Source organism: Phragmites australis, chromosome 20, assembly GCF_958298935.1.
Source record: "Phragmites australis chromosome 20, lpPhrAust1.1, whole genome shotgun sequence".
NCBI lineage: Eukaryota > Viridiplantae > Streptophyta > Magnoliopsida > Poales > Poaceae > Phragmites > Phragmites australis.
The window spans coordinates 23,669,748-23,697,745 of NC_084940.1; the positions used below are offsets into that span (position 1 = coordinate 23,669,748).

The 27,998-nt window shown below is 46.9% G+C and overlaps 1 protein-coding gene across 1 annotated transcript; it reads right to left on the reverse strand.

Moving 5' to 3' along the window:
- Positions 1–235: 235 nt before the first annotated feature.
- On the reverse strand, positions 236–26,846 carry LOC133901976 (sodium/proton antiporter 1-like). The gene is made up of 10 exons (XM_062343538.1): positions 26,533–26,846; positions 22,684–22,857; positions 22,389–22,517; positions 17,345–17,521; positions 8,297–8,403; positions 4,957–5,077; positions 3,689–3,750; positions 3,310–3,612; positions 1,812–2,106; positions 236–815 (listed from the first exon to the last, which is right to left on the reverse strand). The coding sequence occupies exons 1-10, from the start codon at positions 26,779–26,781 to the stop codon at positions 696–698; spliced, it is 1,737 nt and encodes a 578-aa protein (XP_062199522.1). The 5' UTR covers positions 26,782–26,846; the 3' UTR covers positions 236–695.
- Between the last annotated feature and the right edge of the window lie 1,152 nt (positions 26,847–27,998).

The window sequence follows — 27,998 nt, forward strand, 5'->3', positions numbered from 1 at the left end:
TCGGCTTCGGTAGGGGACCCTTCCACGGTTTGAGCCGTCCTCAGCCAAGTCACCCATGGCTACTCTGCTCAAAGCTAGCTGTTCCTGATCCATTACATTTGACTTGACTGAAATGGAACGATAGTACCATACCGTTTGTTCAGAAAGTCATGTTGCAATGAAAATTACGCAAAGTGCATGATACTGCAGATGCGTATCGGATAAGAGCAGCAAAGACGGTACCAGACAGCACCCGTGATAAGATTTCTGCATCTTATTGCATCTTAGGATACATAATGGCACAGCTTCGCCTCTTTGGAAAATAATGAAACAAGCTTGTTTGTTACAATAATCACACATTTCTAAGCTGCACCTATTTATTCGGTGTACATATGCAAATATCCGGAGACCGCCATATCCCGGGTTCAAAAGGACAGTCCTAGTAAACAGGAGAGTTTCTCACAGAATCATTCTGCACTAAACTAACCAAGTTCACCAGCACTCGTGACTCTAAATACTAGGTGCTCATGTGGGGGCCTTGGAGCTCAGGGTACTAAATTGTGTCTCCATAATTTCAGTCTGGATATCTATCCCCCAGGTTCTAAACACTCTTTGCCAACGTGTTGGAGCTTACATAAGATATGGAAGACAGTAGTATTGGTTCATCTCCATATCCAAAGTGAAGTCTTTGTTACAGGACTATAAAGGCCAACATTTTATGAACCCGGAATAAATGGGATTTCAGCTAGTGAAGTGGGAAGGGATAGATGGAGATTTTGAGCAGCTAGATAAGATATTATACCAGCTGCATAACCTGCAAGGGCAAAACCGCTCACCTGCAAACACAACAAGAACCATGAAAAGATGAATAATGTGGACACACCACTTGGATTAGGACATATGTACGTGTTGCAGGCCTGGATTTCCTAGTTGCCTGCAGTTGCTGTTGCAGAAATATACGTAAAGCATGTGCTAATCAAGATTTAGCATCCTGATATGTGCTAGTGTGGCACTGAAATTGTAAATTACAAATTGATGTATAATCAGCATCATCACATGCAAAAAGAAACATAGATGGTCAAGGTAAAAAGGGAAAATCTTACGGAATGCCTGGCTAACAAGCCTCAAATTGATTACTAGAACAAATGTGTCAACCAATAGGCAAAATAAAAACTCGACCGACCTAAGAGGAACTAGGTGACATTATAAATAAGAAAAAATAGACCAATAGGCAAAATAACTCAGCTAAGAATGACGGAATGCTAGCAATAAGAATGAATAGTTATGGAAGTTGGATGTACCCTCGTAGTTGGCAATAGGCTGCAATATATCTTCATATAGTTACTGTTGATATTGATGACGTACATAAACTAATGATAGAATTGTAGAAGACCAAAGCTTAGATTTGCTAAAGCATTAAGAAAATCGGTCTTATGTTGCCACAATGACATATAGATGTCCGATATCATTTCTTATGTATACAAACCATAAGTATATGTGATACAGTAAAAAGAAAATAGGGAAATCAATTCAATGGCACAACACTGAAAAATGTTTATACGAAGAACTGAAATAATCAACTAAGACTTCTGAACTGAGGTAGTAAGGTGCAGTCCAAAATCAAAATTTTGTTCTCAACACTAACTTCTAAAAGAGACAATATCAGCAAGTACAGATTGGATTCAACAGTTTGTCAGGGAAACATAGAAAATGCACTTAAATGCTCATGGCTAATACCGTAGTAAAGAAGTTTATTTTTTTCAGTATTATATGGTATTGTCATTATGTTGTTTCATCCCTCCCCTTCATATTTGAACAAAAGAGCAGTTTACCTTGCGAAAATACCAAAAGAAATCCACCTTTTCCATTCCCATAAAAGCTACTCCTGCTGCAGAGCCAATGATAAGCATTGAACCACCAGTACCAGCACAAAATGCAACAAGCTGCCAGAAGTCCGAATCTTGAGGGAATGAAGTCAGGTCATACATCCCCATGGTTGCAGCAACAAGTGGAACATTGTCTATAATTGCTGATGCCACACCAAGTGCACTAGCAATAAGGTCAGCATTTGGAATATTGGCATCAAGATAGTTCGCTAACTGCCTCAAAATCCCTGCAGATTCCAAGCTAGTGCCAAAAGAGAGAAAAATTATTATTAGTAAATGATGACCATCTGATTGGTAATGGACTAGACTGCAAATAACAGGACAGGTCATTTTCATTACACTAACATCATAAAAGACACTAGTTTATAAGTAAAAGACACTAGTTTATAAGTATAAAGGTATGTTACATAGAAACAAAATCTAATCAATTACCATACTGCATATAGAATTTGTCCATCACTGACATTTAGGGTAGAAAATTATTGCAACAGTAGAAAAGCCCTCTTTCCATATCCTGGACAGCTCTCACCTACAAATATTTTGTTCCCCTGTTCCAGTTGACATCTTTGTGCTAGTTCTGGGGAAGCTGTTCTCGTACAGGAAGAGGAGAGAGAGACAGTGTTATGATCGGGGATAAACATCCACCAGGAGGATAGCCAGGCAGCATCGGCTGCTAGGGGTGGGATTGGGTCATAGATTGGAGAGACTTAGAATATCGGGGGAGACTTAGATTAATTCTCATTGCTTAATTACAATGATGCGCGGGCTACCCCTTTATATAGAGAGAGGAAATTACAATCCTAAATCAACTCCAAATCCTATTGAATTGGAAACCAAATCAAACTTATCTCCTAACCAAATCAAATCCAACTCCTACCAAACTTATCTCCTAATTAAATAGCAAGCCTTGATCTCCTGCCCATAACAGACAGAGACAGAGAGAGAGAGGGATGGAGAGAGGGAGAGGGAGGGAGGGAGAGAGAAAAGTTGAAAACTTTTCAATTTTTGCTTAACAGAAACAAGTCAGCCCTCTAGCACCATCTAAATGGAGAGCTTGTCAGTTGGCTCTAATCACTTGATCTAAAAAGTAGAATGCCATGCAATCTGAACTAAACGATCTTATCCCTAAATAATTAATCTCATCTTTAAGCTATGCTTGTACTTGCACCGACGGTAAGTGTGGTTGCTAGTGTGACACAGTAACCGCGGCACTGCAGCACATGGCCTTGCAGCACGCTACGGTAACCCTGAACAAGACAAAAATCTACATTATAAACATAATGTTTTGGAACAGTTGACAGCTATCACACACGTAGTGGTCTGTTTACCATAAAATGAAAAGGAAATAAAAATATATCATCTACCTGAAATTTTAAGTCTGGAGTATGAATATTAAGAAAACCGTGCGCCTAACATATAGAATTTTCAATGGTGTATGCATTACCTGCCAACTGATAAAAGAATCCCTAAGAAGAATAAAATTCCTTGTGTATCAATCCGTGACAACGCCTGTGGAACTTTCAGTCTCTGCCTTTCAGAGTCTCCATAATGTATAGCATCTGTCAAGATCCAGAGAATCCCAAGACCAAGCAGCATGCCCATGAAAGGTGGCAGTCCAGTGAGAGCTTTAAAGACTGGAACAAAAACTAAGGCTCCAACTCCAACAGCTAATACAAGTTGCCCCCGAGGAGCCATCTGCTCAGATGACAGCAAGCTGGAAGATTTCTGAGACGGTCCCTTTGCTTCACTGTTTGCAACGTATAAATTGTTAAATGTGAGGCATGTTTCATTTCATATATCGTAAGTTGTAAGTGGTTAACAACCTGGTGAGGGACATAAGAGCCAGTGGGACTGCCAATGAAACAACTGAGGGAATAAACAAGCCCTGCCAGATCATAAACCATTCAGTTCATTCACAATAAAAAGAAGTAGCGTTTTTTTCTGAAGTGGTTTGCGGGAAAAGAAAGAACAACATAATAGATCCACAAGGTTGGGCAAAGCTCTATCCTATAAGACACTTGATTAAAAAAAAGGGATATGGAAATCGTATCATATAAGGAAATCAAGTTTCCCTATAAAGATCAGATATAAAAAGCAGCATTTTATATGAGCAACTAAATGGTCAGTAAATTGATCCAAAAGTGCCCACCATATTTAGAGACAAAATGCATGGTGCTAGTCCAGCCTGTAGCCAACCTCTTAATTCCTTTATTGTATTGAGTTCAATCCAATAAAATCAGCCGGTCACATTAAATCAGCCAGTAACAAAACCCTTGATGTCAAAAAGAAAAAAACAGAGAGACAGTAACAAACTCCTTATTTTCTTTCCTTTTCTCCATCATTCTTTTCAACATAAATAAAAAAAAGGATACCAGGCTCACGTACTAAAGTGCAAACAATCTTTACCTTGCATAAACATAATTCATCGACCTTTTAGCATAGCTATGTATCTAGTATTTCATTATCCAAGGCAAGAAAGTAGAGATCTCAAAATATCACCAAAAAACAAAGAGAATCTCTACAGTCTACAATTCATTTCGTAAATAGAGGAACAGCATGTGTTGGCAGATCTATTTCAGCAAATTCAGACTTCAGGCCATCCACCGTTCATTATATTGATTTAATCCAGTCCCCTGATATTTGCACCATGGAATACACATATCTCTACAGCAGCTTCACTGACTGGCTAGAATTGCATATTGCTGTGCTGGGTAAAAAAGAAGTAGCAAACCTGGCAGAATAAAATAAATCTAGAAATAGATCTGCTTTTGAAGAAAGAGATAGAAAAAAATTATCTTATCTTTTATAGTCACGTTTAAATGTTCTGCACTTCTCCTTCAAGTGAAATTTAAGTTAGCGAAATTTTGTAACTTCCACATAGAAAAAGATGGGCATTATCTGATCTTTGAAGTTTTGAACTGATCGCAGATGTGAGTATTAAAACCTTGAATCAATATTGTTCATTAACAACTAAAACAATATAGCATGAAAACTAAACAAAAACTTAGTGAATATTTCAGAGTGCACCAAATGTAACAAAATACTTGCATAAGCATATTGCGGAACAAAAAAACAATTGTGAAAGACTCACCTGCATTATTTTCAATGTTGTAATCTGACCATGAATCCACAACATAGTGGTTGTCACATCACCAATTGGTGTCCATGCACCGCCAGCATTCGCTGCTATCACAACAACAGCACCTAACAATCTGTCCCAATAAGCCAATGTTTTACTCACTCAAGATGCTAAATAACAAGCATTCCTCCAGACCATTCATTGATGAGTTTGGAGAATAAAAGTTTATTTAGATCAACCTGCGGACATGTAATGAAACCTAACTTACAGTGTTGTCTGTCTCTATTGCCATGATGCAAATAAAAAAAAAAAAAAAAAAAAACCTAGCTCCAACAACCCGCTTGGTGCAAGTGTGCCAGCCACAATGGGTTGGCCTCAAACTGACACACAAAAAAAGGAGTGAGCATTCCTTATTTGCTACTGGTTCATTCAATCCCCAAGCTTCCAACAAAAAATGTTAGTTTCCTTCGGTGGCAGTACATTCCAATCCTTAGCATCATGCCTGTTTTGTCATCCTCACATAAGTTTGGTATTAAATGCAATGTGAAAAGACACCTTTTTTCACTTGGGGCTTAGATAGTTATAACTATGGCATGATCCCGTATATGCCACTAGGTATAGCAGATGCTGAGGAAAGGTGCAAGAAAATGTTTTGACTCGGAGAGTTCCAGCTGCGTGCCCTTACTCCCGCTGCCACTGTTGCTACCTAAGATCTGCATTGGCACGTTGTCGGTGGATGAACACCGCAAGCGGGGATCCTGAGGGACCCCCTTTGAGATTCGACCGGGGGGCTGGTCCTGGATCTACCTCGTACGTGGGGTTAATGCGTGTGGGATTTAGACGGGATGAATCGTCGTTGGCTAGTAGCAATGAATGCACCAAGGATTTATACAGGTTCAGGCCGCACGGAGACGTAATACCCTACTCCTGTGTATCTAGTATATTATCAATGCTCTTTGAATACCTTTCTCTGGATCTCTAGCACTCTGGTTTTTCTCTATGTTATAAGGAGCTGCTGTTCTACCGGCTGTGTTATCCTGTCTTGTGTTAGGTGCCGTTTCTCCTATGAAATGCTCCCCCCCTTTTATCTACCGAGGGAGGCCCTCCAGGGAGTGCCCAGAACAAGGGCACAAGTTCCCGTAAACAATAAATGAAAAGCTACCATCATGGGTCTACAGTCGATGTTACAGAGGGTTGAAAATGCGTCCCTCGGACAGTCCCGTCGGTCTTCACATCCCAACTTTAGCAGGTGCAGGGGGGCCCACCGGCCAGCCTCTGAGCACCCTCTCATGCTCGTCTGGTCAGAGTAGGTCTGACACGGTCTGATGTAATAGAGCGATGGGTGATATGCCTCAAGCCCATCGAAGATATCGTCGAGCCGTCTTTCTTTATGGGCCTCACGAGAGGATGGGACCCGCCGCATTAATCGTACCCACGCCTTCCTGCCAAGCGGTGGCAGGTGCTGACGTATTCAGTACGACAGGCGTGGGGGAGAGTGGTTGGATGTGACCGTCCGAGCTCCCCCTTAAATGCAGCATCGGGCCTCCCACCGGTTGACACCTCATCGTGGAGTCCCTGCGGGGTCCACCGGCATGGGGCTTCTCGGGTCCTCAGGGAACTCTGGGTACTCGGGGACCAACTGTTCTTGGCCCCGAGCACCCCCTCTCGGATCTGGTTTTTCTCGGGTCCTCGGGGAACTCTGGGTACTCGGGGACCAACTGTTCTTAGCCCCGAGCGCCCACTCCCGGATCTGACTCTTCTCGGGTCCTTCGGGAACTCTGGGCACTCGGGGACCAACTGTTATTGGCCCCGAGCGTCCACTCCCGGATCTAGCTCTTCTCGGATCCTCGGGGGTCAACTGTTCTTAGCCCCGAGCGCCCACTCCCGGATCTGGCTCTTCTCGGGTCCTCGGGGCACTCTAGGTACTCGGGGGCCAACTGTTCTTGGCCCCGAGCACCCCCTCCCGGACCTGGCATCCCTCGGGTCCTCGGGGAGGTGGTCCCCGAGGGAAGGCGCCATATGGCACTGTGCTGTCCTGGCCTCGGGACTCGGGAACCCCTGGTTCCCATATCACCGACACACGCCCTTGTCAAGTAAGCCATGCTGGAAGATCTCAACCACCTGTATCATGGCACTTGATAAATGGGAGTTCATCGAAGGTGAGGTGGCGGCAATAGGTAAGAGTGGAAATGGGCTACAAGGCATGCATGCCTAAGGCCCACCCATGACAAGTGGGGAAATGGGCATGCTGAAAAAATAACTTGCAGATTTGCAAGGTTAACGGTAACATGGCCCAACAAAGCTGACGTAGTGGCACAAAGAGGCAAGGATTTGAAGAGGAATAGGGCTGAATTCTTTTAGTGGCAATTCAGGGATTAGGTCAACATTCGGTGGCATATAGGAAAATTTCTGCAAATGAAACCCCCAAACAAATTGGGAAGGTAGTATATAGATTGACCTAACAACCTCCAAAAGAAATAGAAACGGGAAGTTTGTAATGATTAGTACTTGTTCCTTTTCTTCTAAGGGTGGAGACAATGGACAAACAACCCCCATGGTGGACGAGGACGGGGAAAGATTACCCCCATATGTCCCATCAGGATCTGCTAATATATTTTTGTAATTTTTAATATTTTAATGTTAGGATACATGATATTAGCATATACTATATATCATGTACTTTATTAAACATTCTAAATTCAAATTTACATTGGATTTTGATCTGTGAAGCTATAATTTGAGTAAATATGTGTCAAACCATGTAATGTAAGAATCGGACCATTCTTTATAATTATATGTTCTCGTCCTTCTTCCATATCCCCATGGGAACCGTGATCCCCACAGGACGGGAAGGGGGTGCACAGACCCTCGGCTTAGTGAGGGTCGAGGCGGGAGGTGGGAGCTCAAGGATGTGCCCTAGATGGCTGGACCTCCCATGCCCCTCCGCATTTCTAAATATTATTGAGGCACCGAAGAAATATTGTCATGTTATGATGATCAGCATAAACAATTGTTCTTCAAAAGCAGTTGTAACTCTATTTCATTCAACAAGCCTCTAAACTGCAACGAAACCACACATCAAGCAACCTATGAATTATTTTGTGTGTCCAATATCAATTCTGCAACAAATTTGATGTTTCTTTGTGCTCCATTTATCAATATAATATTTGATGCAGAAAGATGCTAGGCACTATATTGATCCAGGAGCTATTCCTGCTACAAGCAAAAGATGAACATATGGATAGTGGTGCAAGGATATGATCATCATGAGTCAACATAAATATCACGATATAGTGGAAAATAATTACAAGATTATGTGCAGACATAACAGGTGAGTTAACAAAATTCTTACTTTCTGTATTCTGATGGAGGTACTAGTTTGCGAAGCAATGACACCATCACAATAGTGGAAGTCAAGTTGTCGAGGACGGAACTCAGGAAGAAAGTTACAATGCCAATCTGAAATGAGAAATTATTTATGCTTAAAATATATAACAATATATTGAACAGTTCTACAATAATATAATTATTAAATTAAGGTTTCATGTAGTTGGTTGTATAATGCATAGTTTATTTTGATGTACTCCCTCAGTTCCACAATATTTTTCACTTTTGACCAATGCAGACATATTTAAGAAATCATTTGTTGAGTAAATTAGGACAAAATGCCACCCATGACAACTCAAAAAAGTACAATTGGGGCCAGCTTATTCTTGTCATCTTCCTTCTTGGTATATGCGCATGGACACTCCATGCTTAATTGTTTGTATCAAATTGAGCTGCGCAAATAAAGAGATGGAGTATGACTTTGCACAACACACAATCTTCTAAAAGATTTTAGTGCAAGAGAAACACAGCCTACAGTTTAGCACTCAGTACCAAAACAAAGTTCGCTTGTGCGGAAATTGTGCAAGAACATTTCAAAACAGGATACGATATGAAGATGCTGAATGAGATATTTTGGCAAGGCTATATGCATAAGGTAGGCAACAAAAAATAGTAATCTAGTTTTTCTTTAACCACAATGACATGAACCAAACCTAGGTTCTTGCAGTGACAGTAGTAAATAAGTTGTGAGATTTTTCTTTTAAGGAAGAAGTCCATTTTTGGCCCTCGAACTATAACCAAAGTCTGACTTTAGTCCTCGAACTCTAAAACCGGATATTTTACGCCTCAAACTTTCAAAACCGTTTACTTTTCACCCTTTTGTTGGTTTTATAGGCTGTTTTCAACGACGTGATGGCAGTTTCACACACGTGGCAAACCAGTTAGCAAAAAAATGAAGAAAAAAATCAAGAAAATAAAAAAAATCAGGAAAAATTTTAAAAACAGAAGAAAAAAATAAAAAATCAGGAATAATAGAAAAATCAGAAAAAAAATTAGAAAAAAATCAGGAAAAATCAGGAAAATTAGGGAAAAAAAATAGAAAAAAACCCATTTTTGGTCACTCGACTGTCACAAAAAGTCTAACAGTCAAGTGACTAAATTTAGCCATTGTTACAATTGATGCGAGAGTTCACTAGGGTTAGGATTTCAAGATCAGGAGGCTAGGAATTGGAGGGTTTCCATGGATCCAAGCTTAGGAGGTTATTAGAAGGCAGTCAGCCTGACAAAGGAGGAGGGCAAATGTACGTACAACTCGCAAACATCAGTATGTACAACATTAAATAATACAGGTATACATGCCAGAAAGAATAAAAATATAAAGAGTATGTAGGACGTGTTGCATGTGGTCTAGTGACATATTACGCTATACTACTGGTTAGCAATAGACTCACTCGTTGGTTCCTTCCTAACTCTTTTTCCTGATTTTCTTCTTTTTCATTTTCCTAATTTTCCCCCACTTTTCTTGATTTTTCTATTTTTTCATTTTTCTGGATTTTTTATTATTTCTGAAATTTTCTATTATTTCTGATTTTTTTAATCGGTTTTTTCTATTTTTCCTGATTTTTTTTATTTTTTCCATTTTCCTGATTTTTTTGCTGACTAGTCTGCCACGTGTGTGAAGCCGCCACCACGTCATCGAAAACAGCCTACAAAACCAGCAAAAGATTGAAAAGTAAACGGTTTTGAAAGTTTGCGGTGTAAAATATCCGGTTTTAGAGTTCGAGGGCTAAAATCGGACTTTGGTGATAGTTCGAGGACCAAAAATAAACTTCTTCCTTCTTTTAAAGATGAGTTGGTCAAGAGGCTGCATATGTTCAGGGTCTTCTATACAATTTCACCTTAGATAATAAAAAATATATATTGGTTTTTAGCCACCATAAAGTTCCATTTTCAACTCTGTATTATTTGAAAAGGTCAATAATACTGATGCACCAGGAAGACTAAAGAACATCATAATCCTCACTTCGAATTGCAAGCGAACATTTTCAACTCTGTAATCCAGTTGATGGGATAAGTCCTTGTGCAGTCTTTGTGGGGCTGCCACATGGTGGTCTTGCTGCCCATATGCTTTAGGACAGCATCTAGGACACTAGGACAGCATCTTAGACTAGAGGACAGCATCTAGGACAGCATCTTAGACTAGAGGACAGCATCTAGGACAGCATCTTAGACTAGCATCTTAGACTAGCATCTTAGACTAGCATCTTGGCATATGCTTGGCTGGCCATGAGCCTATAAATATGTATCCCCAACCCCTCAGGTTGGCATGGCATTGTATGAGAAGTGAGAAATAAACCAGAAAAATTTGCCCCAACTCCTAGTGTCATCCTCTCTATGAGAGTAAGAATTCTGCTACTACCAAGAGTAAGAATTCAGCGACTAACAAGTGGTATCAGAGCCTGTTTATCCTGTAGTCTGAGCATCTCTTGCTCATCTCCCCCCTCAGCCTCGCAGCAGCCCCAGCTAAGAGCAGCAGCAGCCCCGGTTGCTCCTGCTCACTCCTCTCCCTCTGCACAGACGAGCTGCTGCTCGTCTGAAGCAGCCCTCTCCCCACGCAGCAGCTCTCCCCCGGTAGCGCATCATGTCCGCAGGGCAGTCTCAGCGCTCGGTCGCCTCGAGCACGCGGCGTCGGCAGGAGGCCGAACTTGCCGCGGCAGAGGAACGCAAGCGAGCGGCGGAAGAGACCGCTGCGGCGGCGGCAAGGGCGTCGAGGCTAGCAGCGGCGGAGCTGGCAGCAGCCAGAGCGGAGGCTAGCAGCGGCGGAGCTGGCAGCAGCCAGAGCGGAGGCAGAAGCAGCGGCGGCGGCGGATGCAGCGCGTGCGGCGGCAGCGGAGGTCGAGGCTCTGCGCGGCAGCACCGGCAGCTCCATTTCTGCTGACGACAGCGCCGACGCGGATCTCGAGCTGCCGGAGGCAGAGGCAGCTCGAGAGCGGGCGGCACAGTGGGCAGCCGCGCACACCCACGAGCGCGGCGGCAGCCCAGACAGGCGCGGACGCGCCGGCGGCGCTCCTGGAGGAGGCGCGCACGCCGGCGGCGCTCCTGGAGGAGGCGCGCACGGCAACGGTGGCGGACGGGTCGATGGAGAGCGCGGCCTTCACAGGCGGCGTGGCTCTCTCTCCCCGGATCGGTACCGTGGTCACCACGGTTTCCAGGCTGTTGTCAAGGACGTCGGCCCCGGCGGTGGGTGGCCTACCCTCACTAAGACCAACTATGTTGAGTGGGCTGCGGTGATGAGGGTAAAGCTCCAGGTGCGGCACATGTGGGAGGCAGTCCGGTACGGCGACGTCGACTACGACCAGGATCGACGGGCGCTGGATGCCCTCATCGCTGCAGTCCCGTCCGAGATGCAGTTCTCGCTTACCAATAAGCGGACTGCCAAGGAGGCTTGGGATGCCATCGCTGCGGCACGCATCGGCAGCGACCGCGCCTGCAAATCCACACTGCAGGCACTTCGCAAGGAGTGGGAGAACCTGGCCTTCAAGCCAGGTGAGGACGTTGATGACTTTGCTCTCCGTCTCAACACTCTGTTGCAGAAGATGGTGCAGTTCGGCGACGACACCTACGGCGAGGAGAGAGCCGTCGAGAAGCTCTTCCGCTGCGTCCCCGAGAAGTACAAGCAGATGGCTCGCTCGATCGAGTCTCTGCTGGATCTCTCCACGATGTCGATCGAGGAGGCGATAGGTCGCCTCAAGGTCGTCGACAGCGATGAGCCACAGTCTCTCTCGGGGCCCATCACCACTGGCGGGAAGCTCCTTCTCACTCGGGAGCAGTGGGATGCCTGCCAGGGTGACCGGAGGAAGGGGGAGCCTTCTTCCACGACAGGCGGCCGCAAGCGTGGCAAGCCGCGCAAGGCGCGCAGAGACGCCGAGGCCGGGGCGCGAGGACGTGCCGAGGGTGATGCCCGCGGAGGCGCCCAGGGCGGCGCCGCCGGCAAGCACAAGCCGGCACGAGACGACACCTGCCGCAACTGTGGCCGGCTTGGCCATTGGGCCAAGGACTGTCGTCAGCCACGACGCGGCCAGGCCCACGTCGCACAAGCGGAGGAGGAGGAGCCGGCTCTGTTCATGGCTCATGCGAGCATAGAGCTACCTCCAGCGGCACCGGCCGCAGCGGCTCTCCTCCACCTTGACGAGCCAAAAGCCCACGCCCTCCTCGGTGACGGCTCCGGCAGCGACAAGACTGACGGGTGGTGCCTCGACACCGGCGCCACCCATCACATGACCGGTCGACGGGAGTTCTTCACCGAGCTTGACTCTAGCGTCCGAGGCTCCGTCAAATTTGGGGATGCCTCCGGCGTGGAGATCAAGGGCGTCGGTTCCGTCATCTTCACCGCCGTGTCTGGTGAGCACAGGCTGCTCACCGGAGTCTACTACATTCCCGCGTTGAGGAACTCTATCATCAGCTTGGGACAGCTGGATAAGAACGGTTCGCGCGTGGTGGTTGAGGATGGAGTCATGAGGATTTGGGATCGCCGTCGTCGCCTTCTTGCCAAGGTAACCAGAGGCACAAATCGACTCTACGTCCTTAACGTGCAGGTGGCACAACCCCTCTGTCTCGCCGCTCGTCGGGACGACGAGGCGTGGCAGTGGCACGAGCGCTTCGGGCACCTTCAATTCGAGGCCCTGAAGCGGCTCAGTGCCGCAGAGATGGTGCGAGGCCTGCCGTGCCTCGACCATGTGGAGCAGCTCTGCGACGTCTGCGTGTTGACGAAGCAGAGGCGACTCCCCTTTCCCCAGCAGGCGAGCTTTCGAGCCAAGGAGAGGCTCGAGCTTGTGCACGGGGACTTGTGTGGCCCGGTGACACCGGCCACACCGGGAGGACGACGCTACTTCCTGCTGCTCGTCGACGACCTCTCCCGCTACATGTGGGTGATGGTCCTCGGCAGCAAGGGAGAGGCTGCGGACGCCATCAGGCGCGCGCAGGCTGCTGCGGAGGCGGAGTGCGGCCGCAAGCTGCGCGTGCTGCGCACCGACAACGGCGGCGAATTCACGGCGGCTGAATTTGCGTCGTACTGCGCTGACAAGGGCATTCAGCGCCACTACTCCGCGCCGTACAGCCCGCAGCAGAACGGCGTCGTCGAGCGGCGCAACCAGACGGTTGTGGGGATGGCTCGGGCCCTCCTCAAGCAGAGGGGGATGCCGGCTGTCTTCTGGGGAGAGGCGGTGGTGACGGCCGTCTATATCCTCAACCGCTCGCCTACCAAGGCGCTCGACGGCAGGACGCCGTACGAGGCTTGGCATGGGCGCAAGCCGGCGATCTCCCACTTGCGGGTCTTCGGCTGCCTCGCGTTCGCCAAGGAGCTTGGCCACATCAGCAAGCTCGACGACAGGAGCACTCCGGGAGTGTTCATCGGCTACGCGGAGGGCTCGAAGGCCTACCGCATCCTCGACCCGAAGACACAGCGTGTGCGCACGGCGCGCGACGTTGTGTTCAACGAAGGGCGAGGATGGGCGTGGGACAAGGTGGTGGACGACGGCTCGGCTCCAACGTACGACGACTTCACTGTCGAGTACGTCCACTTCGAGGAAGCTGGGGGAGTAGGCAGCTCTTCTTCGACGAGCGTGTCTACCCCAGTCCCCGAGCCTCCACCGACCCCAGCGCCTGCTACTTCGAAAGCACCACGCTCTCCAGCCAGGACCTCGGCTGCGATGAGTTCTTCGCCAGCTCCACCACAGCCGGCAACGCCACGCACTCCAGCACCGATAGGCACCTCTCCGGGCACGTCTACTCCAACACCAGCTCGTGTCGAGCACAGCCCGGTTGAGCTCGCTACTCCGCTCTCTCACGACGAGGAGCGCATCGACGCGTACCACGACGGCGAGCCGTTGCGGTACCGTACGATGGAGAACCTTCTCGGCGACCAGCCGGTGCCGGGACTGGTGCCTCACGATCTGGAGGCGCAGTTGCACCTTGCGTGTGACGACGGTGAGCCTCGGTCGTTTGCAGAGGCCGAGAGACACGCGGCATGGCGCGCCGCGATGCAGTTGGAGATGGATGCGGTCGAGAAGAACCGCACCTGGGAGCTTGCTGACCTCCCTTGTGGTCACCGTGCGATCACCCTTAAGTGGGTGTTCAAGCTGAAGAGGGATGAAGCCGGCGCCATCGTCAAGCACAAGGCTCGCTTGGTGGCACGAGGCTTCGTGCAACAGGAGGGGGTCGACTTCGACGACGCCTTCGCTCCCGTGGCACGGATGGAGTCCGTGCGACTCCTCCTTGCGCTAGCTGCCCAGGAGGGCTGGCGTGTTCATCACATGGACGTCAAGTCGGCGTTCCTTAACGGCGACTTGAAGGAGGAGGTCTACGTGCACCAGCCGCCGGGATTTGCGATCCCCGGCAAGGAGGGCAAGGTGCTCCGCCTGCGCAAGGCCCTCTATGGCTTGCGACAGGCGCCGAGGGCGTGGAATGCCAAGTTGGATTCCACGCTAAAGGGGATGGGCTTCGAGCAAAGCCCGCACGAGGCGGCCATCTACCGACGAGGCAGTGGAGGAACTGCTCTGCTGGTGGGTGTCTACGTCGACGACTTGGTGATCACCGGCATCAAGGATGTGGAGGTGGCGGCATTCAAGGAAGAGATGAAGGCCACCTTCCAGATGAGTGACCTGGGACCTCTCTCCTTCTACCTGGGGATCGAGGTGCACCAGGATGACTCCGGGATCACGCTTCGACAGACCGCCTACGCCAAGCGCGTCGTTGAGCTAGCTGGGCTCACCGACTGCAACCCAGCTCTCACTCCGATGGAGGAGAGACTGAAGCTGAGCCGCGACAGCACGACGGAGGAGGTGGACGCTACGCAGTACCGGCGTCTTGTGGGGAGCCTTCGCTACCTCGCCCACACACGGCCGGACTTGGCATTCTCCGTCGGCTACGTTAGTCGGTTCATGCAGCGACCGACGACGGAGCACCAGCAGGCTGTGAAGAGGATCATCCGCTACGTTGCGGGGACTCTCGACCACGGCCTCTACTACCCTAGGTGCCCTGGGGCGGCACACTTCGTCGGGTACAGCGACAGCGACCACGCCGGCGACATCGACACCAGCAAGAGCACGAGCGGGATCCTCTTCTTCCTCGGCAAGTGCCTCGTTAGCTGGCAGTCGGTCAAGCAGCAGGTGGTGGCCCTGTCCAGCTGCGAGGCCGAGTACATAGCGGCCTCCACCGCTTCGACTCAGGCGCTCTGGCTCGCTCGACTGCTTGGTGATCTCCTCGGCAGAGACACTAGAGCGGTGGAGCTCAGGGTGGACAGCAAGTCCGCTCTAGCCCTGGCAAAGAATCCCGTTTTCCATGAACGGAGCAAGCACATCCGGGTGAGGTACCACTTCATCCGAGGCTGTTTGGAGGAAGGGAGCATCAAGGCGAGCTATATCAACACCAAGGATCAGCTTGCGGACCTGCTCACCAAGCCTCTTGGGAGGCTCAAGTTCCTTGAGCTCTGCTCCAGGACCGGGATGGTTCAATCTTCCCACAAGACGACGCACAAGACTTAGGGGGAGAATGATGGGATAAGTCCTTGTGCAGTCTTTGTGGGGCTGCCACATGGTGGTCTTGCTGCCCATATGCTTTAAGACAGCATCTAGGACACTAGGACAGCATCTTAGACTAGAGAACAGCATCTAGGACAGCATCTTAGACTAGAGGACAGCATCTAGGACAACATCTTAGACTAGCATCTTAGACTAGCATCTTAGACTAGCATCTTGGCATATGCTTGGCTGGCCATGAGCCTATAAATATGTATCCCCAACCCCTCAGGTTGGCATGGCATTGTATGAGAAGTGAGAAATAAACCAGAAAAATTTGCCCCAACTCCTAGTGTCATCCTCTCTATGAGAGTAAGAATTCTGCTACTAACAAGAGTAAGAATTCAGCGACTAACACCAGTTAGCTAAGGAAAATAATCTCTACTTGTTCATAAATTAATAAAGATGCATGACCTTTCCCACGAACTATACATGAGACTAGATAAGAAATTCAGAAGTGAATAAGACATGTGACAGCAACTTGGGTTTTTCACAGCTAGAAGCTAGGTAGAAAGTAAAGGAGTAACAAGAGTAAGGTCAGATCGCAAAAGCCACAGTCGAGAGAAAATGATTCAACAGATGATTCTGCAGATCACTGGAACTGGAGTCAACATTGCTTGTGAGGTCAACTTATACCGAGCAGTCACAAAGAGAAGTGCAGAAGAAGAGCATAAAAAATGGGTGGAACAGTTTTAGTTTCGGCAGAAGGATTCCTCTTGATTCAATTCAAGGTCAAAAGGTCAAACATTCTTGAAGTGAATCGGTGTTCATTTCAGATCTAGTCTTCTGTATTGAGAGGCATGGTTTGTATCTGGACTGAACAACTAAACAGAAGCAGATCAACACTAAAGGTCAATAAATAGAAGCTGATCAAATAAATATCACTAAATATAAGCTGACGAAAACTTCTATCTGGGCCTCTCCTAAAAAAAACTTCTATCTGGACTGGAAAACTAATGTTGACTTTTAATCTCAAAGAGCAACGGTAGAATATTTCTGTATAACACTCCTATTAATATACCATTGAAGAAACAGTTCTATTTGTTGACTTTTTGGTAATACAACATTGGGTAGATATATGTCACAACTGTGAGGCAATGACAGAATGGGATAGGTTTGGGAGGTTGCCGGCCGCTCCATGGACGGTTTCCTGCCCGTGGTGAAAGTGCAGATGCCAGCGGCGCCAAGCCAACAGAAGATGAGAGAGTAGAGAAAAGAGATGATATAGTATATGAGTTTTCAATGCTTGATAATACTAAGCAACCAAACTAACAAACTGGATCCTGAAGGGATTTTATCTAACCAAGCTAACAGCTTAAACCAGCTGGAGATAACCGAAGCTAACAAACTGACAATAAGAGATCAAGCCTAATCCTCTGGCACTTGAGCTGTTGCTGCTGCCTGCTGACCCTTCTGTGATACTTTCGGTCTGACATAACAATATATTATTCTGTGCAATGCCTGTATCAATGAGCAAAGAGTTTCTAAAAAAAACTCACCACCCACAGAAGAGTTTTCGAGTTTCGAGTAGATATATTATCAGTCACCAGCTTAAAACCTTGATGTGCATCAACAATCTCCACAATGGTCATTGCACCAAGCAAGAAAAACACTATTTCACTGACTTCAGAAGTTGTCTGACTCAATTCTTGAACAGCTACGTCAGTTGAGGGAGCCTACATTCAACAGAAAAATAGACAAGAAAGTCCAATCAGTGAAATCATCTATAAATGCTTAAATGGATAATATCAATAGAAAGCGAAATTGCAATTTGTAACATCCGTTTGTCCTTTCTCCCTCTCTCTGATCTCTCTCTTTGATCTCTCTCAGTTGCTGCCATGTAGACCCCACCTGTCAGCACCATCCCCCACCCCCGAATCCTTCCTTCCTTTTCTATAGCACCAGCGCCCGATTTGATCCCGCCCTGACCGCGCGCCATTAAGTCCAAATAACACCGATTGAAGTCACAATAGGAAGCCGACGGGTGGAGAATTAACACTGAGATCAACCACAATGGAAAGTGGACGGGGAATTTGGAAACCTCATCAGTGCGCTCATCAGTCAGAGAAGCATGATAAAGAAGATCCTAAATATACTTCTCTTGGGACAGAAAAAAAAACCCTTAGAAGTATAAGAAATCTCAATCCCAGGAAAGTATTGAAGAGGACCAAAATCGGACATAAGAAATTGCTCATTGAGACGAGCCTTCACAAAGCCAATATACTCATAATCATCTCCTGTAATGATCATGTCATCAACATACAAGAAAAGAAGAGTCCGACCACGAGAGGAAATATGAACAAAGAACGCAAGATCATGTGCACTAGCAGAAAAACCAGCGGCAATGACCACAGAAAAAAGCGGTCAATCCAGGCTCGAGAGGTTTGCTTAAGACCATAAAGATAGCGATGGAGATAACAAACCATACCCTCAGGAATAGAATACCCTGACAGTGGATGCATGTAAACCTCCTCACGCAACTCATCATTAAGAAAGGCAATCTTGACATCAAGTTAGAAGATAGACCATTGACACACAGAAGCAACTGTAAGAACAGTGTGCACTGTAGTCATGTGGGCTACCGGAGCAAAAGTCTCACCATAGTCGCGATCGTGCTCCTGCTGAAAACCACAGGCGACAAGACGAGCCTTGTAGCACTCAAGAGAACCATCAAAGCGGGTTTTAACCTTATAAACCCACTTGAACGTGATAGGACGAACATGTGGGGAAAAGGAACAAGATCTTACATCCCCATGTGTTCAAAAGCAGCAAGCTCCTCTGCCATCGTATGTTGTCATTCCCAAGCAACGATTAGGAGGTTGAATCGAATAGCGATTACGAAAAGAATAGTGAGAGGAAGGAGGAACTGAATCACTAGAAGAAGAAGGCTTATCAGAGAGCGGCCCAGAAGGATGTAAGGTAGCATGGGAACGACAAGTGTAGTGAAAAAAAAAAGGCTCAATAAGACCAGAAGGAGAAAGAGCATGTGATGTGGAGGCTAAAGGCGTGGAAGATACAACAGGAGGAGGCGCCAACGGTGCTCGGGAAAGAGAAGAGGAAACGGTGATGGGTGTAGCAAAAAGAAGTGAGAAAAAACAGTGGCACGACCAAGGAAGCTGAAGAAGTGGGAGAGGTACGAAGATAGAAAGGACGAGACTCATCAAATTTAACATCCTGAGAAATACTCATCTAACAAGCAACAGGGTCCCAACACCTACAACCTTTATGCTCAGCACTGTAAGAAAGACACACTCAACAGATTGAGCGGTCGGTTTGGTATGTTCACGGGGAGCGAGAAGAACGTAACAAACACAGCAAAAAAGACAAAGAGAGTAGTTAGGAAGACATCCATATAGATGCTCAAAAGGAATCCCACCCTTGAGGACAGAGGAGGGTTGCATATTGACCAAGTGCATGACAGTGGAGACCACCTCAGCCCAAAAAATGTGGTGAAACAGAAGATGCAATCATAAGCGCACGATTAATCTCAAAGAGATGACAATGCTTGCGCCCAGCAATACTGAGCATGAGCTTCAGGATAGGAGAACTGGGACAACGTACCCTGTTCAGCAAGAAAGAAATTTGCCAACAGAGTTAGCACGAAAAAGATGAATAGGAGTGTCAAACTGAGTGTGAATCATAGTGGCAAAGCGCTTATATACAGATAACACCTTACTACGAGAAGACATGAAATAAATCCAAGTGTGACAAGAGAAATTATCTATAAAGATAATATAGTATCTATAACCCCCTTTCGAAATGAAGGGAACCAGACCCCATACATCTGAGTGAACAATATCAAAAGGACGTTGAGACACTGACTCACGATAAGAATAAGGAAGTTGAATCTATTTACCAAGCTTACAACTCGGACAATCCAAGGACGCATCTCCTGAGACAGACCCTAAAAGACCACGACGAACTAATGAAGATTGACGCGATCCACAAACATGACATAGACGATGATGCCACTGCTGGAAGGAGCCAATAGTCGAGGAAGCAGAAAGACCGACGGCGACAGCGGAAGGAAGACGAAGCCAGTCAAGCTCCCATAAATGCTGAGAATCATGCCGCCAGGGGCCAGTACCAACCTGAAGAGGTGACGAATGATGGCAAGAGCGCAAGGAGAAGCGGCAATCGACGGCGAGAGCGCAAAGATAGTGGTGAGCAATAGCAAGTAGCAACAAATGACGGCGAGAACGCAAAGAAAAGCTGCAAGCGACGCCGACCAAGACGTGTACAGGGGCGACCGAGACGGATAGAGGGGCAACTAAGCCGGCGGTGTGTCAGAGCGTGCCGGCAAACCAGCCCAGCCAACAACGCGAGGGAGCAAAGCAGAGCGGAGAGGCCCGAGGGAGCAACCCAGCCGACGACACGACGGAGCAGAGCGGAGCGATGCGTCAAAGCGGCCCGACTGGCGGCGCGTCATAGCAGCCAGGCAAGCGGCGCGTCGGAGCGGCCCAGCGGACCAGCTCGGACGGCGGCACGAGGGAGCGAAGGGGAGCAAAGAGGCCTGAGGGAGCAGCCCAGCCGGCGGCATGGCAGAGCAGATCAGAGCGACTCAACCAGCGACGCAGTGAAGCAGCTCGGCTGGCGAAGAGCAGAGCACGTGCGCGATTGACCGGATGAGACGTTCTCAATCGCACAGCAGGGTCACGGAAGACGACAATGATTATAGATTGAAGTCGATGGACTCGGAGCAACGGCTGGATTCAAACAGATCCGGAGGAGAGAGACGAATCTGGCGAATTACTGTAGAGGAACAGCAGCCGAAAAGAATAATACGTGAAGTTGCAACACGCAAGGAGAAGAGGAACCCTAACCCTAAATTTTGGCTCTGATATCATGTTAGGAATAGTAACTTGTATTCATTAGAGACCCTTGACCAGTATATATACTCATGTACAAGTGACAATATGTAGTAAACCCCTTATATACTAGAGATATTACACAGAGAGATTTATATCTAACAATTCACATAGTAAATATGTTGCTTTCATAATTGTTTGATTACTAAATCGCACTTATGCAAATAAACCACTGCGTTAAGCCATTCTTGATATTGGCCCATATGTCATACTTTCCCACACTTGTTGAGTATTCCATATACTCACACTTTCTCTCTCCCATCATCATGTTGCTGCTCAGAAAGCGAAGATTTCGATGAGTTCCCTGAAGATGGAACTAAGTTCTAGACATGCGGGTTTTTCAGTCGATTGCCTATGGAGCGTTGGGCGCCGCGCTATTCTACCGCTGATGTGTAATTTCCTTTTAGATCCTTAGGGTTGTTGATGTAATAACTTAACGTTGTAATAATTGATATTATTTCTATTACTCACTTATGATGTCACTATATATATATATATATAGTTTACATTCGGTTTGGTCTTAAAACCGGGTGTAACAGAATTCCTCCCTATGTTAAAACTTTGGTACTTTTAGGCTAGATATTTACTAGCAAAGATGCCATCTTACTCATCTGCATGGGACAATCCAAATAAAATTTCATCTCAAATATGCAAATTTCAGGCACATATTATTCTAGAATGAAAATTTTGTTTGTCACTAAGACGTGATAGCATCTCATTTTTGGCATTCTAGGCCGACATGTCAATTCGATAACCCAGCGACAAAATTAACTTTCCCTTTGTTTAGTGTCAAAAACAAGATACCTGCAAGTTTATTATTGTGATCATGTAATGATCCATCAGAACATTAAACAGGCACTGCTCGTAACTTGAAACTAAGCACCTTACTCCAGCTCTAATAACAGTGAGCCTGCCATAAATGTGAAATATGCTAAACTTCCTTAACCTTCACAGCTCAAAAAATTCAGAACTATTACGGATCTTCTTATCGATTAAATTAGCTAAAAAAATGAGAAGATAGATTAGGGATAGGATTGAAGCAGCTATAGCCTAGAATTGTTCCATTAGATGAAAATACAGTGTTCTTCTTGACAATAAATTATGTTTAAGCTGCGACAACCAAGTGCCAATATGAACTTCAATACCTAATAAGATCTCAACCTTTATAATTTTTACAGATATGTGTCTCGACACTCAAACAAAAATAATAATAATAAAGACAATACAACTGAACTAACTCTGAACCTGAGCTTTATAAAACGTATGATTGACAGATTAAATTTTGAAAAGAGCTGCTCAAGTCTTTAAGTTGATTTCACAGAGTAGCTTACCCCGATGCTTCTGATAACCCATAGGCACACAGCCATCAATAAACCAACTCAAGCAGCTATAGCCTAGAATTGTTCCATTAGATGAAAATACAGTGTTCTTCTTGACAATAAATTATGTTTAAGCTGCGACAACCAAGTGCCAATATGAACTTCAATACCTAATAAGATCTCAACCTTTATAATTTTTACAGATATGTGTCTCGACACTCAAACAAAAATAATAATAATAAAGACAATACAACTGAACTAACTCTGAACCTGAGCTTTATAAAACGTATGATTGACAGATTAAATTTTGAAAAGAGCTGCTCAAGTCTTTAAGTTGATTTCACAGAGTAGCTTACCCCGATGCTTCTGATAACCCATAGGCACACAGCCATCAATAAACCAACTCCACTTTTGTTAAATGCTAGTGATTCCTCAAAAATGATACCTGCATAGCCAATAGCAAATACCAACACCATTGCAATGTCCTGCAAAAGGAAATACTTCAACTATGTTTGCAACAATCATCACTATTGTATGCATGACAAAAACGAAAAGGTAAACTATATAGTTAAACTGATAAAAGAGGGAAAATGTTTGAACAAGATTCAAGGAATTATTCATTCTCAAAAATGATGCACGGAATTAGCTGACCTGATTAGCAGCAACCCAGGAATGGTTTATTGCAGCTGCCCCAGCCAAAGCTGTTGCAAAGATAGTTAAAGCTTTCAGAAGATCATTTTTTGGCTTGTAGTTAGCTTCAAAGTACTGTGAGCTAACTTCATCAACTGAGCATAAAGGATCACAATTCCCGGTCGTGTCCAATAGCTGAAATTTTTGTGAAACAGAAAGGCATTATTAACTGCATAGGACTTACTAGCAACCGCCACATGGTACACACATGAAAGCAAAATCACAAATACTGCACTCAAGAACTCATACGCAAGGACACAAAGACCAACAAGAAGTATCTGATTGAAGAATGGCAATTAATTGGTACAGAAGAAGTTTTATGTCACTTACAATGAAATATCTGTGTCACTGAAACTAAATTGAAAATTTACTTGCATATGCACCATGCACTGTAAGGTAGTTGCATTGTTTGATGAAAATGCATCACAAGTTTGACTGTTAAAAAATTTAGGAAGTTGTGCTTTTCCTCCCAATGATCTTGTTCTGCAAATTCTATCCAAGAAGTTTGATGTGCACACCTTGTGTTGACCGTTCAGTGGAAAATGCAGATGAAATTCTAGTATATTTGCATATCCATAAAACGATTTTTTCGCCTAAAAAACAAAAGGGATTTTCGTCCCTGGGACACTGATAAAGCGTGATTTGGTCTACACCGCACTGCACTCCTTGTTTTTGTCTCAGTCGCACCGCAAAAACATGGCTTGGTCCACAACACACCGCCCGGATTAAAATAATCTTTTCTAGCCTAAGAGCAGAAAGGGGGTGGTGAAATGACGCTTCTGCCCTTGGCCTCCCGCCTCACCTATTTCCCCTCTCTTGCCAGCATCTTCGGAGGGGAGAGGGGTGCTGAAGAGGGGCGAAGCCGGAGGGAGTGAGCCAAAGGGAGGGAGTGAGCCGAGGAAGGTGGTTGGCGGAGATAGGGCTTACCGGAAGCGCGAGAGGGCGTGGAAAGCCGGCCAGGGCGAAGGTATCTCTGGTGGCGGCTTGAGGTGCGAGCTGCGGGTGACGCGGTGGAGCTGCGGGCCGGGAGCCCGCACGGCGGCGGAAGGGCGCGCGGGCGCGGCCAAGATGATGCGCGCGCAGGCGGCAGAGGGTGTGGCGGCATGGGCCAGTGGCGCGACTAGTACGGCGGCGGCGCGACATGTGCGGCACGCTCGTCGGCAGCACGCACGCAAGTGGCAGCTGCACGCGGGAACGACGCATGCGAATGGCGGCCTGGCACTGTGGCAGGTTCAGCTCGCCAACTTCGCAGTGTCTATGCTGCTCGCGCCCAGGGAGATCCATGAGGACCAACTCTGCTCGCGCCTAGGGAGATCCATGAGGGCCAACTCCGCCACACGCGGACGGCGTATGGACGTGGGCAAGTGGTGGAGGAGCTCGTCGCGATGCTCCTCGGCTAACCGGAGCGAGTGAGCCAGAGCGAAAAGAAAGATAGGGGCAACAAAGTCTTTTCACTCACTCTCTCTCTCTCTCCTAAATGATTATTTTATACGATGCGGTGTCCTGCCGACCAAACCACAAAATTGTAGTGTCCATCAGGCAAAATCGACGAGTGAAGTGTCCCAGGGACCAAACCACACTTTATCAGTGTCCCAGACACAAAAATCCCAAAACAAAAATCCTCCAACATGTCATAAACTTGATATACAAACTAGAGTTAGTGTTGGAATATCTACTATCCAGGCCCAACCACCCTGCGGACTAGACCCATCATGACCGAATGGAAAGGATCTTCATGTATAGAAAGGATCTTTATGTACAGAAAGGATCTTTATGTATAGAAAGGGTAGCTATAGTTTCCTAGTTTAGAGAGATTGATATTTTCCTAGTTTCCTATTCAAATCTATGCCCTCCCCCATCCTGTGCGCAGCAGCCCCCCCCCCACCCCCTCTCCTGCGCGCAGCAGCACCGATCCACTTCACCATGGCCAACACCCAAGCTTCCGCTCTCTCCACCATAAACGTTCACATCCCCTTCTCACTCGAGCTTCACCCACTGAATTACTCCCACTAGCGTGAATTATTCCAAGTTCTCGTTGGCAAGTTTGGTGCCAAAAGACACATCGATGGCTTATCCCACAAGCCGGACACCAAGACAGGGGCAAGCGACGTCATCTCCACTTTGGAGTCAACGGACTACGCCGTCCTTTCTCTGCTCTACGCGTCCATCTCCGAGGAGATCCTCTCCATCATCATCGTGCCTGGCGCCTCTGCACACACCATCGTCGATGAGCGCCATATCCATGCAACAACAGGCACCCTGGTAACCTCTCCCACCTCAGGTGCCTCCTCCCACTTGTCTGCCAACCCGGATAACCTCTCCCACCTCCTCCCACCCCCCAAAGCCAGAACACAAGTTGTTGTCGGTAACAGCTCTGTCCTTCCCGTCACAGCCTCTGGCCGTGCTAACTTTTCCGCAGCCAAACCTCTTACTCTCTCTAATGTTTTGGATTCCCCTAATCTCATTACCAACCTCATTTCTATTCATAAATTCACTAATGACAATTTATGTTTTGTCGAGTTGACCCTTTTGGCCTCTCTGTAAAGGATCTCCGCACCAAGAACGTGATTCTCAGGTGCAATAGCTCTGACGATATGTACCCATTTTTTGCGCCACCTGTCCATCGTCATCACACCATGCAATACCACTTTGCACCAACTGGATCATCTCGGTAGGCAGCCCCTCTCCAACCTTTGCGCCAGCAACATCATTGCCACAAATAAAGAGACACCATCCCTCTGTCATGCATGTCAACTCAGACGACATGTTCTCCTCCCGTTTGCTGCTCGGACGACATGTAATCGACATTTCTATATCACTTTGATTTAGCAACCCCCTCCCCCCCCCCCCCCCCGGCCCCACACACACACACACCAAAAAAATCATTTGAAATCTATGGAAGGAATTTCAAGTGCCACAAACCTGTTGAAAATGTACTACCATGATACTTATTTGACTGTTGAGCTTGTGTATTTTGTGAGTAAAAACTTGCAGCTTGCACCCATACTATTATGGGCAACAATCCGATAAGAAACAGGGAAGATTTAGCACTGAAATTTGACAAGGTTGCACTGTTGCTAGATGCATCCGATACTAGATAAGGACCAAGCAAAGGTCATTGTGTTCCCTACAAATACAACAGCGACCGAGATTCATTGTTCAAGTGGACACTGTTTTCTTCATATGAACTTTTCTTCAATGAAAGGAACTAAATTTTATAACTCCAAGTCTTGTACTATCATTGCCGTTTCCCATTCCTCTGTAGCCTTGGAAGCACAGAACATTGTGCAATAACGATTCTATAACGACTATTGGCAGAACTCTGATTGCAACAGGGGCGAACCCACGTTCAAGCTCAGGGTGCACAGGACACCGGGTAATTTTTCGTTTTATAGCGATCAATTATATGCACCACGTCTATATGACACCATCTAGCTCAACAAGTGGGTCACCCGGACCTCTAGCCTAATAAGTTAGACCCACATCATTTTTGTTCTGGTCGGATTGCAACGTTTTTAAATCATCAAAGCACCATTTGTTTGAGACAAATTTCGCGCATGAACCATCACTAGTAAATGCCACCTAATACAAAGCCAAGGCAGCAGTTGCAAAGTTGTCTCCTCGCAGGTAATGCCATGGAAACGCCTCAGTCAAGCTACTCGAATCCAAAGTATGGAATCGCTTCCTAGAAAAAGTAGAAGCTGAGATTCGGTCTTCTTTCTCGCAATGCAGCAGCTAAGCATAGCATTCCGGCTAGGTCACTCGTGAAGGAACGATCAGAGCGGGGAGGAGGCAAAGAAGATGGTGTACCTCGTATTCTGTAGGCTCCTCGGGCGGCACCGGCGGCGGAGGCGGGGAAGACGAGGACGAGGCGCAGCAGAAGCGGAGGCCGCGGCGCCACCGCTGGGCGGTCGGGAGCGGGAGCGGGAGCGGGAGCGGGCCCGAGACGACGGCCGGCTGGCGGTGGCGGCGGCCTCTTACAAGGGCTGCGGGGGAAGAGGAGAGGGAAGGGGAGGCTGCCGCCCGGGCGCCGGCGAGCAAGCAGCAGGAGAGCGCCATTGCCTTCTCAGTCGAATGGATGAGGAGCGTCCCCGTCCCCGCAGTCACTCGGCCAGTCAAATCTACTTTGAGGAATATTTTTTATAGATACCGAATAGAGTGAGTTTTTTTTTTTTTTTTTTTTGCAGGACGAGGTCATGCACCTTATTTAATCGTGATTCTTAGTAAAATGACTAATTAAAATTGCTGTATTACTAATTATTATGTAGTACTGTGAGATTATGGTTAATAAACATTAATGTGTTCATTAGTACACAGTTAGTACATCTATTAGAGTACGATTAGTGATAATTAGAATGTTTTGCTGTTGGAGCATGGGTTGCTAAATCAAAGTGGGCAAGATGGATGGTCATCCCTAATAGTGGGCCCGTCTGTCGACCTCCAGCAAGATTAGACCATCCTCAATCATATTTTCTTCATTTCGTCCCTTCCTGATTCTCCTTCGGTTCTTGTTTCCTTTATTTTCTCTCATCTTCAATAGCTTCTTTTCGAAGTGATTTATGAAATGAAAGAAGAGATAATCTCGTTTTATAGAGAATAACCTTAAGAATCCTTTCAAGATGAAACCTATAAAAGAAAATAATGTTGAAACACTGCAAAAAACGAAAATCGTGACATGAGTCTTACAGCGTAGGTGATCAGATTCCAACCCGCAGGCAACGCAAGGTTTCTTACTCATTTGGCCTTGGTTTCCTTGACGTATCTCCGGACCCAGTCTGCTCCAAACCCGCAGCGTTTGGTCACAGCGGCTCGGCCACACGAAACGCGAGCCAACACAAGTAGAGCACGCTCCGAGCCAGGGATAGAGTAGAAGATAAGCAGCGCCGACTTGAGCATCTGCATGATCGCCATGGCCGTAATCGCCGTGCTTTGCGAGACGTAGCACTGAAACCACCATGCACACTGCCGGGCCAAACAAATACAGGATTGCAACAGCAGCCACAGGTAAAACCAGAAGCGATATCGCTGCCACCTGAAGACGCACAATGCAATGCTGAATGAAGGCGACACCTTGTTGTCCACCTGAGACCCAACGGCTCACAGTAGGTAAAATCAGTAGTGCTGCTACAGTATCCGACTGTAGATTACTGTGTCCTCACAAATTACTGTTCTCCCACTGCTCCTGCGCACAATAACAGTTGCGCGTCTCTGCTGCCCCAATCCTCCTGCTCCGTGAACCAGATAGACATAGCAGCTTCTGTGAGGCCTCCTGGGAG

Bases quoted from the DNA above. Each gene is read 5' to 3' on its own strand.
- LOC133901976 (XM_062343538.1), bottom strand. From the start codon at position 26,781: ATGGCGCTCTCCTGCTGCTTGCTCGCCGGCGCCCGGGCGGCAGCCTCC. The intron at 3,613-3,688 runs GTTGTTAACCAC...CGTTGCAAACAG, and splicing joins GCTCTTATGTCCCTCACCAG to TGAAGCAAAGGGACCGTCTC. The intron at 816-1,811 runs GTAAACTGCTCT...TTGTGTTTGCAG, and splicing joins TCTTTTGGTATTTTCGCAAG to GTGAGCGGTTTTGCCCTTGC.